This window comes from Parasteatoda tepidariorum, chromosome 2 (assembly GCF_043381705.1).
Source record: "Parasteatoda tepidariorum isolate YZ-2023 chromosome 2, CAS_Ptep_4.0, whole genome shotgun sequence".
Classification (NCBI taxonomy): domain Eukaryota; kingdom Metazoa; phylum Arthropoda; class Arachnida; order Araneae; family Theridiidae; genus Parasteatoda; species Parasteatoda tepidariorum.
In genome coordinates this window covers 16,453,825-16,468,736 of record NC_092205.1, presented here as the reverse complement: position 1 = coordinate 16,468,736, position 14,912 = coordinate 16,453,825, and the positions used below count along the sequence as shown (strand labels likewise).

Here is a 14,912-nt window from a genome sequence, read left to right as displayed (position 1 = left end):
TATATATATCTGATTCAAAAATCTTAACTTAACACCTGGTCAACGAAACATTTTATTCCTCAAATTTTTCTGTTTAAGCGTGTAAAAAAATAAAAACTATAATGAAAAAATTAATTAAATAAATTAAAAAACTTTTGAAATTTAGAATGCCTTGGATGGAATGAAACATGAATAGATGCATCTAAAATTATTCATTTAAGATATTTTTTCATACATTTTTATTAAGCAAAAATGAATTCATTATTTGCTCATATGTCCGTAATTATTATCCTTCTTCCATCTAAAATTTTTTCTTCGGATAATGTTTTATGATTTATTGAGTAAAAAAAATTAATTATTGGCTCATGTTTCATAATTATTATCCTTTATTTTATCTAGCGTAAAAATTTGAAACATAAGAACATCTTCATTTACTCACCATAAAAAGTGCATAATAAAAAGTTTTTTTTAACCAAAATTCAGGCTTTCAAGTCGATAAAAAGTTAACACTTTGTTCACATATTTACCAAAGCGTTTTTTAAAAAAATAAAATTAATAAATTAAAAAAGAACGTAAAAGACTGAGTGAAACTTGGAACGCTTTAGATAGAATTAAACATGAATATACCGAAAACATGCCTTTAAGTTAATGTTTTACGATTTTACAGAGCAAATATATCTTAATTATTAGCTCATGCTTTTGTAAATATTATCTTTTATTATCCAACGTAAGAAATTGAGACTTGTGATTAGTTTGTCAAGCTTAAAAATAGGAATTTTGCATTTAAAGATTCGTATTGTTCTAGCAGCCCAGTTGAAATCAATGAAGGCGATTAAACCAATTTCCTCACAAAAACGTGCGAAAAAAGATATTGGAAATGGAAAATGAAATAAAATGCTCCCGCACTTCAAGCTTTAAAAAAAGATTTGAAAAAAAAAACGAAGGAAATTTACTTGCTAACTCATTGAATTAAAAATAACCATTGATTTAATGTAATTGAAATTAGAAACAAATACAAAAACTTCTTAGTCTAGTTTCCTCTTTATAATAGCATGGTGGCTTAGCTCTGAGGAAAATTAAACTCTTGCAGACCATTGCCTGTAATCCTTTATAACCCTTTTTATTTCATTTTTATGACATTCTAATAAACTTTTTTGGGTGTGGTTCTGATAAATAACTGGTCTCTTCCAACTGCTATTGCGAAGTTTAATCATCGTGTTATTTTTCAAAACGAAATCAGTATTCATTTATCAATCTCAGGAGGTTGATCAGGAAAAATAAATCCGGGGAAGAAAATTCTAAAAGCAAACTTAAACTAAATCATGCTTAAAATAAAAATCTTAGTTCAAACATAAGTAAATATATTTTAAAACAGATTTATTTAGTGTACTTAGTTTTTAAAGCCTTCTCGGGAAATTCCTCAAACACCACTAATACTCTTAGAGTTAAGGAATTAAAGTTAAGCAATTTTCCGATGTTAAACAGGCTAGCGTTTGTTTAAGGATTCGAATAGGAAACGAGTTCTGAATCAATATGTGTTGAATGTATGTTGAATATTCATAAACACAGCAGGGAAGCATGCTAACAAATTTAGTTAATCTGTTACCTTCCACGCACGCTATTAAAAGATCAGTTACAATAGCTATTTGTATGTTAATTTTTTCAAGAGCTGGGAAATGGTAATTTAAAAGCATTTTTTTGTATTAATCTATAAATTCTGCAATCTCAAAACTTAATTATATTTTAATATTACTAATTATATATAAATTATGTATTAATTATGCACTAATTTTTTATTAATTAGATATTAATTGCATATTAATTATATACTGGCATCGAGATTTTTATAGCCATGCATGCTTCGGTCATATAAAAATTCCAACCGGACATGTTTTTTTTTATATTTTTACATGCCCGGATAGGAATGTAAATATTCAGTCAGAAAAACAGATAAAGCACACCTCAAATTTTATTTTATTTCATAACCGTCATTGAACAGCAGACCCGGCTGTCAAAGGCTGTTTTTGTCGGCTGTCATTTTTCCACTAATGTTCAACACCGTCGACTTGTAATTTTGAACCTAATACAAAAGACAAGGGAACTCCTGGATCAAGTATTGGGAGAAATTTGCCTTCGTTGAGAAATTTTAATGGAATTAACCCACATTTGCGTTGCATGGAGGGGAAACCTAGAGAACCTCTAACGGTTAGGTCTCCCGAAGAAAAATCGTCAAAATATGGCACCGAGTTTCTTGAAACTGTTTGCAAAGAAAATAGGACCGAAAGGCGCACTTGAGGTAATTTTCAATTGCAGATAGTATCTTGCTGTAAAGAATTATCATGGCATTTAAACAGAAAAATAACTTTAAAAAGACAATAAATGTTTGAAAAAAAATCACTTATTGTTTTTCAATTCCAGCGTATTTTTATGAACCTAGATAATTCAGCGAAGTAACTTTTTTCTTAGAAAAATCAAAAACGCCTTTACTTTTTTACGAAACTGTTGCATCTCTTCATGTTGATGTTTCGTGCTATTTTTAGAGTTAGCATAGATGGCCCTGACTATAGATAGACTCAGCTTAATCTAACAGTCATGAATGATTGTTAAAATTTGACAGCAGTTATGAAAACAACATATTATTAATAAAAAAGAGTTAAATTTAAAGTAGCTTTTTTAACGCTAGAAAGACTGAAACTTAGTATATACCTAAATTGCCCAAAAGCAGTCAAAATGACTGCATTGTGAAAGAATTACTAATGTGTAAAGAAATTTGTTTAATTAATTTTTAATATTTTTTAGATTATTTACAGTTACATAACAAGTTATAAGTAAATATTAACAATAAAAAAATTTGCTTCACTCGGAAGGAAAATATTAATTTATGCATTATTATTTGCACATTTTTTGCAAATGTAAAAGCAGTTAAAAAGCAGTCAAAATTAATTATTTTAGGCTACTTAGTGTTTAGTAACAAGTCATTGAAGAGCATGCACTTGTAGACAGAACTTAATAATTCTCATAAAAAAACTTCCATGTTAAGGATAAATGCCGTGTTTCTCTCTATAAATGTGTAGTACATTCTTAATTATTTTACCTTATATATTTTTGTTCAAAAAATACTTAATACTTTTGATTTATACTTAAAATTAAAGTGTTGATATAATGTTGTTAATCTCACTATTTTCTACAACTTAATAATGGGCACATTCATATCTTTCCACTCATAACCAAACGAAAAAAAATGCTCGGGTATGTATTTTCTACACTAACATGTCCAACAGGAAAAATCAAATGTTGAGAGTTTTCGAGACTTGAAATAGAAAAAAATACCTTTGCTCATACTGTTTTCAAAAAAATAAATACAATAATAATATTAAAGTTGACCTTTGAAATAAAACCAAAATACACAGTATTTACGACATTCCTTTAGTATTTTAGCACATTCTAATAGTTTTAACCATACTTTTTTTCTCATTGTATGTCCAATGTTTCAAAAACGCAGCAAAAAATTTTAATTATATTAATTCTAATGCAATTCTTTAATTTATTATATTCTCAATTACCTTATACCCCTAATTATAACATATAATTAATAAAATTTCTTTGAGTTTCATTTTTTTTAATAAATTGAAAATTTTAAGAACTTGGTTACAGATAAGGTTTTATACAAACATTACTTTAAAGCAGTTCAAGTAGTAATCTAATTGATTGCTAGAACAAATTTTATATGAGATTGTTTTAAGATTTATATATATAAAATTAGAAATTCAAATTTTTTTGAAATAAAGAAATTTTTCATACAAAACCATATATATTTTTAAAAGCAATTCAAGAAACATTTGTTTTAAAACGTATTTGCAAATGAAACCAAACATATTGACAATTGAAATCATTTAAAGAGAAAAACTCTGCAAAAGTCATTAAAGTTTGAAAAAAATATTAATGAATATTTCTTGGATTTCTTTATTATTAATGAAAATCACTCTTCGAACAGTTATGAGATCTGCTTTATGTTTGCAAAAATATAAAAAGAAATCGCTAAAATTCTTCTTTTAATTTATAATTTATTGCAAAAGTTTAAAAATATGATCATTATAGAAGTCATTCAGAAGCGAAGCCGTTTAATACTTTATAATTTACAAATCAATATTTCACGAGAGCTTTGCTCATTGGTTTCTTTTTCAGATCAAGAAAAAATGTCAATTAATGCCTCCATTCTTCAGAAACCTTTTTTTCTAAATATTGGTGAAGTCGTGTCCTAAACTATGCGTTTGCTGGCTGTTAAACTATATGTCAAACAAATATCGAAAAAATAATAATAAAGAGATTAATTCCTGGAAAATGTTTTGCAAGGAATTAAATTCAAGGAAATGTCTTTGATCTATCCAATGATGGTCCAATTTATAATAGAGGGCAATCTGAAAGTTGTTAAGTCCAAATACTCCTTTTATTGGTATCAACATTAGTTGTTTTTTTTAAAAAACTCTTCTATGTTAAAAATATTTTTGCATTGATTTTTACTAAGGTCATTAAAATGAATGCTTGCATATGAAATGTTAAATATAAGAATGTTCAAATGACATTTTGGAAAGTATATAAGCATATGTTTTAGGAAACAATGTAAAAGTAGAAATTTGTTTTTAAAACACATTTTCGCACTACAATCCATCTTTTTAAATAACATGACAGAAAAATATTATGTTCTATATTTACAACTCAATATAGCGAGTTTTAGAACCCAAAATGTAAAGCTTTCTTTAAAATATTATTTCTTTAAATGTTTGGAGTATCACACTTTTATTATAGTAATGATAGTTAGTTAATAATTAAATTACCAAATTATTACGAATTCTGCTGTCTGAAAACTGCAAATTCATTTGATTTTTCAGAAAAGCTCAATTTCGGGGTGTCAAAAGTTTTTTAATTAAAATTTAGTTTCATCCTTCAGATTTAGAATCTTGTTTTTATTGATTGCAAATTATATAGTATCATCACAACACATTGTTTTTTACTTACTGAAATTGTTTTAAAAATTCACTATTTAACGCTCTGAAGCAAAATTTTTAATAAACGTATTCTTCATATTTTTTTTTATATTGTACATTTTTATTTAAGTCAAAATAAGTGGGAAATGTTATGTTTTGCATTTTAATAATTTATGGTTAGGAAATACAACTGAACACAGGTGTTTCCCTGTGTCTTTTTCAGAGTTGAAGGTAAAATCCTCCAAGCTCGGCTCACTTCCAAAGATTTATTTTCTTCAAATTTGTACTTATTTGCTGATATTTAGATCAAAGAGGCACAATTGTTATCTATGAAATATCTTTAATTTTAACAAATCAGTAAATTTTTGAAAAGCAATGAAAAACTTTTTTTCAGACTTCTTGTTTGGCTTTAATATTTTAGTACAAATATAATTCCGATAATCTAACAGATTGATTGATTTAACAGATTGATTGTCATTATATTTTGTAATTAAATGATATCAAAAAATATATTTGCCGGTAACTAGAGCGTCATAAAAATATATATTATATATAATGGACACCTGTGTCCCACTTCCTTCTAAAAGGGTTAAACTACCACGCAACATGATCAAATAGTCACAACCGAAGGAATCAGCCAAACAAACAAATAAAACGAAATATGATGCATTTTAATATGAACGGCTGTTTTATGGCATTATTTGTGACACTTTTATTGTAAAATCAATTTATCACAAATAACTCCATTTAGTTTTACCGATATTGTTAACATTACAAATTTTAAATTAACCAAGTGTCATTATATAAGCTAAGGAAGTTAGCTGAAATAAATTATGGCGAAGATATGCCTTTTTTTTTACGAAATTACACTTAATCTCTAGGCAAATCTTTTTTTCTGAAATCAAGTTTCTCTTTGAACCATTGAAGAAGTTTGCTAAAAAAGCTATTTGCTAGGGATCATTTCTTTCAAAAGTTATTTTGCCCAAAGTAATCTATAAAATCTTTATGATCCTTCTTCATAAAAACGGACCATTACTCTTACAAATCACATCTGTTACCGAAGAAGATATCAGTGGCTATTTTTTTGTTCGAGTAACATTATATCTACCAGATGATTACACCGAAACAAGTTTTCGCATATACAGTCATTTCCTTTCTTTTAAATTCCGAACGTTTCCAAGAGTAATTATGCATGGTCACCACATGTATCATCTCTAAAGAAATATCATTCAAATGGACTAACTTGTTTTTATTCATATGAAGCAATACCGATGGTTATCCTTTTTATTTACCAGAACAAAAGCATAATTATACACAAAAATATATTTTTACTAGAAAAGCTTTTTTTTGCTCCCGACGTACCTCGATTTCAGATTAAGAAAATATGTTTTAACACTTCAATCAGAAGAGTGGTTGAAACTTCGGGCTTCATAATATCTCGAAAACCTGAACCTCTCAATGAAATCAACCCTTTGCCACCGAAACACGGTGACTCAGGGGCTAAAGTCTTCGCCTCCTAATGATGTGATCCAGGTTTGCCAGCTGTGGCGATTGATACAAATTCTGTGGTAGACAAATCATGAGTTCTGTGTCCGTTGGGTTAACCACCGCAAGAAATTTTCACAGTTTTCCTCCCCGTGTAACACAAACACGGGCTAGGTCACAGTCGACATTAGAACAGTCACTACAAATCATTCGAGTGTGAAGAGTGAAATGCAAATTTTCTGATAGGAGTAGCATTACGCATTGTTGCAATTTAAATTGCAGATGATTCTGATTTTTGCTTATAACTCCAAAATATAATTTCTCCTTGAGTTTATAGCCCTTTTTTAATAATTATTTATCTTGTGGTTCTTTTTTTAAAAAAATATTCAGACTATGTTAGCATCTATAAAATTAAATTTTTGAAACTCAATATTGAGAAAATGATAACAATAAATAAAAAAAGTTTGAAAAAAATAGTTTTTTCTACTTACCTTTTTTTCTTCAAGAAAAAATAAATTTTAACTATTTCTGAATTAGGCAATAAAAGTGAACAATAATTTTTAAAAATAATTTTGCACGAAATTTTCGCTGGAAAAGCAAATTTTAAATGTATAGGTAAAAATGCTTCGATTTCCTCAAATGTTTCCATGATGTGGTGAAATTCATCAAAATTAAAATTAGCATTAGGGATCCAATTTTCTCCATCTGACACGATAAAACTATTGACTCCGTATATTTCAGGCGTCTACCCCCATATATTACTAATCTGAATCTGTATATTACTGTCAGAATATATTCCTAGTCAGAATTTCAAAAAAAAAAAAAAGCAAAAACAAAATACGTGGCTGTTCTATACAAAATCTCATTGCTAGATTATGGTCTTTGACCTGTGGACCTATGAAAAGTGTTCTGGTCATTGGCCGTGAAAAAAATATTTCCGTAAATGACCATAAAATACAGATCTGCCCGAAATTTTTTTCCCCATGAAATATGTGGTTATCGCCAGTAAATCAGTTGTCTTTAACTCATCGACACTTCACGCTGATAGTATTGCAGAGGAGTAAGAGAGTTGCTCTTCGTTTTCTGTGTTCGCCAATCTGAAGTGAGAGAGATGTTCTTGAGTGCTGTTTGGGATCAATTCCGGTACTTCTGTATCTGTAGATTGATGCTGTAACTACCATGGAAAAAATGCAGACCCTGATCTAAATCTGAAGTGAGAGAGATGTTCTTGAGTGCTGTTTGGGATCAATTCCGGTACTTCTGCATCTATAGATTGATGCTGTAACTACCATTGAAAAAAATGCAGACCCCCGGATTGATTTATGAAGTTTTAATAATCTGCCAGGTAAGTATAACGGTAAACTCTACTAATTTTGTTGAAGTTAATTACAATTTTGTGTGATGGGTCTTTTTCGCAAAGAAGAAAAGCTATTTGAAAGATTCGATAAGGTTAAAACTTTCGGAGAGTTGGCTGAATAAAATAACAGTAAATTTTCTGTTTGCTCAAATATCTTAGAGTGTAATCAAGTAAATCCTTGTGCCAGATTTCGTGACTAAAGAATCATTAATACGAATAAATTAGTATATTTTCAGGTAATTTACTTAAACCATTAAGATTGTAAGTCTGATAAATAGGAGCAAAGTGTTAGTTTTTATTCTTTTTTGGATCATTTTACGTACCTCTTGCACTGGGTTTTGCCATTAACTTATGAACGATATTGTCGTAATATGAGTCACCAGCAACTCCTGAGTCTTTTGTGAGTCTTTCTTTAACAGCAATGCAGATCTCACTTTTAGATAACAGCTCTTCCAATACTGTGAAAGCCTGTAATAATTTTTTTTTAAATACATGATATTGCATTATAAACATAAACTTTGTTCTTAAAGAATTGTTGTGACTGGATCTTTTTCCCGTCTTATTGTATTACTGCTTGTTCTTCGTAAGAAGTAAGCAAGAAAGTATTCTCTAAATTAATTTGCGAAACACACGAAAGTTTGCTTAAGACTAAAAGGCATATACCGACATTATAGATAAAAACTAAAACAATTCTTTTCTTTCTCTCTTTTACTTAGCTCATTGGGTTAGTAATAAAAGGGCCATTTTCTTTGACTTACAGAGAAAAAAAATTCTTTTCTCCAATTAATTTTACTCCCTAGTACACTACTAGTTTCCATTTTTAATTCAATTACAGTTGATTTTTAGTTATTCAGTTTTCTTAAAACAAACGAACAAAAACACGTAGTTACAAATAACTTTAAAAATGATGCAGTCCGTGGTTCTGTTTTGCTTAGCATATTCGCATATGCTGTCCAATCACACTGATCGCTGAATTTATCCAGCATGATAAATAAAAAAGTTAAAATATTAAAAAACGTGCAATAGATTCCTTTTTTATTTAGTAGAAATATAAGTAAGCATCACTGGTGCTATCTTTAAATCATTTTCAAGAAATAATCGTCCGAAGTTTAATTTAAAATGGGTAATTTCAAGCTAATGAGAAAAATTTAACAAGAGCAAGAAGCAATTTAAAATTTAGAAAAAATATAATTCTAATTTTGAGTTTTTCTGAATTTACTCGTCTCAATTAAATCGTCTCTGTCAAACGATATAATAGAAATTTTTTATCGATTTTTGGGAGAGAGGATAAAAGTATCCCTTTGACCTGATGTTTAAATTTCAGGAGCCTTTCAGAAATCATACAGAAGTTGTAAAAAGAACTCATCCAGCCACAAACTATTGCTTAATCTTTGTCAATAGAATAGACGTTTTCTATACATTATATACGTTCTTAATACGTTATATGCGTTTTTAATACGTTATATACGTTTTCTAGACGTTAGGCAGGAGAGCAGTCCAAAGTTTAACGCCTTAATGTAAATCTTTTTTATAACTTATTTTGTTATATCTCAAGAACTTTGTAAGTTAATCGAAAAAATTTAGCACGCATTTATAGAATTTATTTACTGAAAGCAATAAAATTTTTTTGTAAATACTTATTAATTTTTTATTATTTTGTTTAATAGTCGAGAAAAAATTTGAATTTTGTGGTATACAATTTGTCACGTCATTTTAAAGAATGTAATTTCACAAGGCAAAAAAAAAAATTGAGCTAAATTGGTCAAATAGTTCCTGAGAAATTGAATTTTAAAAAAGTAATATATTATTCAGAGGAAGTAGGATTTTGGGTCTTATAATTGTAACCTAAAATATTGCCTGCGCTAGTTACTTAGTATATTTAAGGTCACCCTCTCGAACCATTAAGATTGAGTCCTAGTACGTGAAGACCCGATCATTAGATCAAAAGTAATTCACAGTGATCCGTTTATATTTTTACTCACTGTACATATAATTAATATTGAATACATTTATAATTAATAAATATTATCCACAAAAATAATAGAAATATATGAAATAATGCTATTTAATTTTCATCCTGCTATATTTTAGACTTTTAAATATCTGATAGATTCATAATTTCAATGAAATTCAGTCTATTTTTAAATATTGAATGTCTTAAAAGCAAAATAATCCTAGCAAATAGTCATTTATGATACATATAGTGAAATAATTTCTAAAATGTTGTGCAAAAACCATAATAATTATTTCCCATTTAATAAATACACTTCTCTAAAGCAACATTTTCCCTCAAATGCCTCTTATCGTTCAAGATGGCGACTTTATCGTAAAACGAATAAAATGTGAAACTTATATCGCTTCCCTGTTGTAATAAAATAACCAAGTGGAAAAAACCTTGCATAAATCAATATTTCCCAATTCAAATTTCTGTACTCCTTCGTATACCTCAACTTAAACACATAACTTTATCGAAAACTGTGTGTAATTTAAAAGGAGCTAACATTTTATTGTAGGAAGAAAAATATTTATATCTTCATGGGAAGTGAATTTTAAGATGTTACGGAACCAAAGTTATCGAAATAAATGTTTTACCAAAGTTATTAAAGTAACAATTTTATAGTAAAGTATTTTCTGATACTATCGTTCTATTAGTTTAAGTTTGAAACTCAGAGAGTAAACGATTACGAAAAACTTGGGTGACTACTTATTTCAAACTTTATGGTTGAAGAATTTAAAACGTCTTAAGTTCTTATGTGGCATATGAATTTCTGAATATTTCGAAACTTTCTTAAAGTCATTATTTTTAAAATGCTTATATACAAGCAGTTATTAGTTTCATTTGGTTTTTAAAACTTACTAACTGCTGTGGTGAAATAATGTAGTTAATAAAAGCTGTGATATTTAATATGTGAATTTAAATACATTGAATGTGTTTATTTAAGAACTTATTTAAATATATTTAATATGTTTTGAATATATTTAAATGCATGTGAGTAGACGTGACTCTGAAAGTCCGATCCCACGCCTCAATTTGCTGCTATTAAGAATAAAATAAAAAAGTTCTTGCACTCTTTCGGACTACATTAAATGTAATGTCATTCATTCTATTTGAAATCGTGCTTGTTTATATTTCTTTCCTAAAGTTTACAAGCCTCAACCAATTGTCTTAAACATTGATACCCTAGTCTGTAAACTTGCTCGCTATTTAACACGTATTATCCCAAATCAAATTTCCGTCAATATTTATACTTCAAAACATTTCCATGATTTTGTTTCACAACAAGCACAGCTTTCCTCATCCATCAAAACTATGCTCTCTCCTGAAGTTGTTTCTCTTTTCACTAATGTCCCCATTTCTAGTGCTATTGATTATTTAAAAATACGGTTGCAAAAATTTCACAACTCATTATTTGAAATTGAAGATATTATCTTCTTTGTCAATCCGTGTATTCAGTAAACTGGTTTTCAATTCAATCGTAGTTTCTATAAGCAAATTGAGGGATTCGCCATGGTCAACTCCTCTCCTCCATTCTTTGTGATATATTCATGCATTATTTCGAAAAGAAAAAGTTTTTAATTTATTCAAATTCTCATGGTAGAAAATTGATGGTACATTTGTCTTAGTAGACAGTGTCGCTGATTTTCAAGAGTTTCTTTCCATTGTCAACTCTGACCCCAACATTCAATTTACTTTCAATGTGAAAATTAATTTTACTTTATCTTTTTTAGATGTTCTTGTAACTGAAAACCCTGACCAATTTTCCACCTCTGTTTTTTTTGCCTTCTGTTTGCCCACTCATATGAATTCTAACCACCCAAACTGTCTGAAAATGTCAACATTTCCTTCTTATGTTTTCTGCCCACTTAACCATTGGGATATTCCTCTTTAAAGTCTGAACTTCACTTCTTCCGCTCGCTTGCTGCTAACCGTAGATTTAGCCCTACTATTATAGATTCAGATATAATCTAATTCGTATAATTTAAAAAAATATACCTGAAAAGTTTATCACAGCTCTTTGAGGAAATAAGGAAAACCTGTTGCAAGGTAACTGATCAAAATCAAATTTCAACAATCAATCAAATAAAGCAAAAATACAAAACATTGTTCATACAATTGATTTCAGAAAGAGTGTATTTACGTACTAAAAAAAACACAAATATTTTTAATTCTTAATAGAAAAAACTTCTTTGAAAAAAATGCGCTAAAAAGCAGCAGAAATTTCAGAAAAAAGTAGCAATAAAGAAAAATAAAATGAAGGAAATAAAAATGAAAATATGACCACCGAAGCCGACGTCTTCAGGGGGTACCGGCCCCGGTAGCCATAAAAACAAAACCATTTCTAATTGAGGGAGAAGCAAATGCTTAAATTAACTCCCTCAGTACCCCGATGGTTTTGCATAGAAGTCCAGGAAAAAGCATGAAATATAAATAATGTATTTGAGTTCCGAAATAGATGGTAATAAATTTAACCTAAGACTTTTCTAAAATGCATTAAAAATCACAACAAAACGTCTGTACACATAAGTCTTTTTAAAAATATCAAAATCATAGATTTTTTAATTTTTCTAACTTGTTATATATTTTTTTGCAATGAATAATAAATAAAAATGCAGTAAAAATCTTTAGTAATTTTTCCATCATCTTTAGACTTCAAATTTTCTGAAATAATTAAAATTATACGTTTTTTTTAACCATTTACAACTATCATGGTTTCAAAACAGTAAAAGAGACACTTAACTTGACAATGGAGATAGTTTAGCAGCCCTATGGCGCTGCCATTAATGAGTGGAAAAGAGTATCTTATTCTGATAGCCCAGGGTCACAAAATGGGGAGTGTTGGACACTGGAAATTCTTCATGTATTGAACGGAATAGAGGAAATATTATAGTGTCAAAGCTGGGATTCGATCTCCTTTTCTGCAGGCATGAGATGGACATATAATCTCCCTCGGCTATAATATAAACCTATCTGAAGAAACTTAGTGGCTTCATCATGTTGGTGCGATAAAATTCTGGTTGTTCAACCTTATTAGGTGGAAGGAGTTAATAAACAGTTTTTTGTCACAGTTAACAGTTTGAATACCATTTTATTTATGGTTATTTGACTGTTTTGCTTGGATATAGTAAAATGACAATGAAATAAATTGCTATTTAACCATTTTTTTTCGATATTTCTTACAGTGTAATTGAACAAAAAAGCAAAGAAAAAATGTCATGAAGTTAAAAAGTGGGTATATCTCATCTACGGCAAAACTTTCTTCAATCTTTATATATGAGGAAATATTTTAACACATGCTCAGAAATTTCGTCAGGAATCTTATGCATTCTTGTATTAAAACAAAAAGTATAGAATAGTTATGAATATTATATGCAATATATATTTTTTTGTGTTTATAGTTAGAGCTCTACAAGAGAACTTTTGAATTTTTATAATATTTATGGATGAGTAGTTGAGAAAACATAACATACTGTCATGAAATATGACAAAACTATGAACGAATAGGAAAAAAATACATGTAGAATACTGTATATATGTTATAAGTATAATGCGTACTACAAAAGAAATCTCTTCTGCTTAAATTTTTCCGAAATCTTATGCTTAAAATTTGAATTCAGTACATGGTAATTAAAACCTATAAGAGGTACTACTATTTTGCTGTATCGGTGATCATTTAAGGCATACTCTGAAAAAGATGTTTTTTATTTCCAAATTGCATGTTATTTATTTTTTATTTGACTTAAAAATAAAACCCTATAAAACTTATATTTAAAAAACAGAACTATGTCATTCTGTCAAATTTCTCAAGATAAATAATTTATTTATGGTAATTTTATCAAAATTAAATCCCAGTATTATCCCATTATTTTACAGTACGCAAATAAATAAATAAACGGACCAATCTGAATAATTTTTTATCTAATTATCGGATCTTCACGTTCTAGGACTCAATCTTCATCGTTGGAAGGGGTAAACTCAAATATTCTAATTAATTAGAGTAGACGATATTTCAAATATACGAGTTTTTTTAAACATAAATAAAAAGCCAAAATACGTAAAAGAAGAAACCATACTCATCTCCCATATCTATAGTTTTTGTGATTTATGTTTGAATTGTTTCCTTATAATTTTGAGTTGTTTCCTTATGATTTCAAGTGAAAGCAAGTTTGCAGTGATTGCAATTACCATCTGAAAGCTAATTGAAGTGTAACATTAGTATAATAATTCAGATAATATATATATATGTAATATTAGTATCTAAGCAATAGAATATCTAAGAAATGTCGCCTACATTTCTGATTGGTATGAATGACGTCCTTGTTAAAAAATTTATATAATGCTCATTCTCAATAATATGATAATAATGCTCATTTTCTGATTCAAAACTTCATTTGCTACAAATATATAAAGAAGGAAATAACAGTTGACATTTTTCTTTCAAGAGCAACAAAAGTAGGCGCCCATTTTCAAGACTTTTTACCCTGATTTTCCGCTCTAGGCCTCAGTGGTTTTTCTTGCTCTGCTTTTCGACATTTTTTTTCTCTCGTTTTCTGTATTGTTTCTGGTTTAGTTTCGCAACTTTTTTTTTTCTTTCAAATATCTTTCTTTTCTTCAAATTCATGACTGGTATGCCTGGAAAGTGGGTGACCTTTAGCGCTTGAAACATGTCAACCGCCATTTCCTACTTGTAAATTTTTGAAGCAGCGCATGAAGTTTTAATCAGGTAATATCTTCCCGCTTCAGTTTCTTGGGATTATTTATTTAATACTGCTCAATGTTTGAAATAAAATTCAAAATTATTCATCAATTATTTTTTTTATCTTTACTAACCTGTATTCCGTAATTTGACTCTTCGTACAAGATGGATATATAAGTCCAGTTCAATCTCCGAATGATTTGCACCATTGCATCAGCTTGGTTAGTATCTGAAGGTACAGTTCTCAAGAAATATTCAAACCTTTGCTTGTTACTCAGCTCTGGACTTGTAGAAAAGAAGCTGACCTATTTTTTTTTTAAAAAAAAAGAGAGGGAGAGAGAAACAATGACGATTAAAGAATTATTTCAAATTGAAAAATAGTATCTGAATGATGGAAACAAAATATGAAGT

General features: G+C 28.6%; 1 protein-coding gene across 1 annotated transcript in view; it reads right to left on the bottom strand.

Moving 5' to 3' along the window:
• The window catches only part of LOC107455951 (metabotropic glutamate receptor 6-like), a 74,131-nt gene that overhangs the window by 8,234 nt on the left and 50,985 nt on the right, over nt 1-14,912 (bottom strand). The window contains exons 3-4 of the mRNA XM_043047476.2: nt 14,636-14,806; nt 8,130-8,274 (exon numbers count right to left, since the gene is read on the bottom strand). Coding sequence (XP_042903410.1) covers nt 8,130-8,274; nt 14,636-14,806 — 316 coding nt within the window. The remainder of the gene's footprint in view (nt 1-8,129; nt 8,275-14,635; nt 14,807-14,912) is intronic.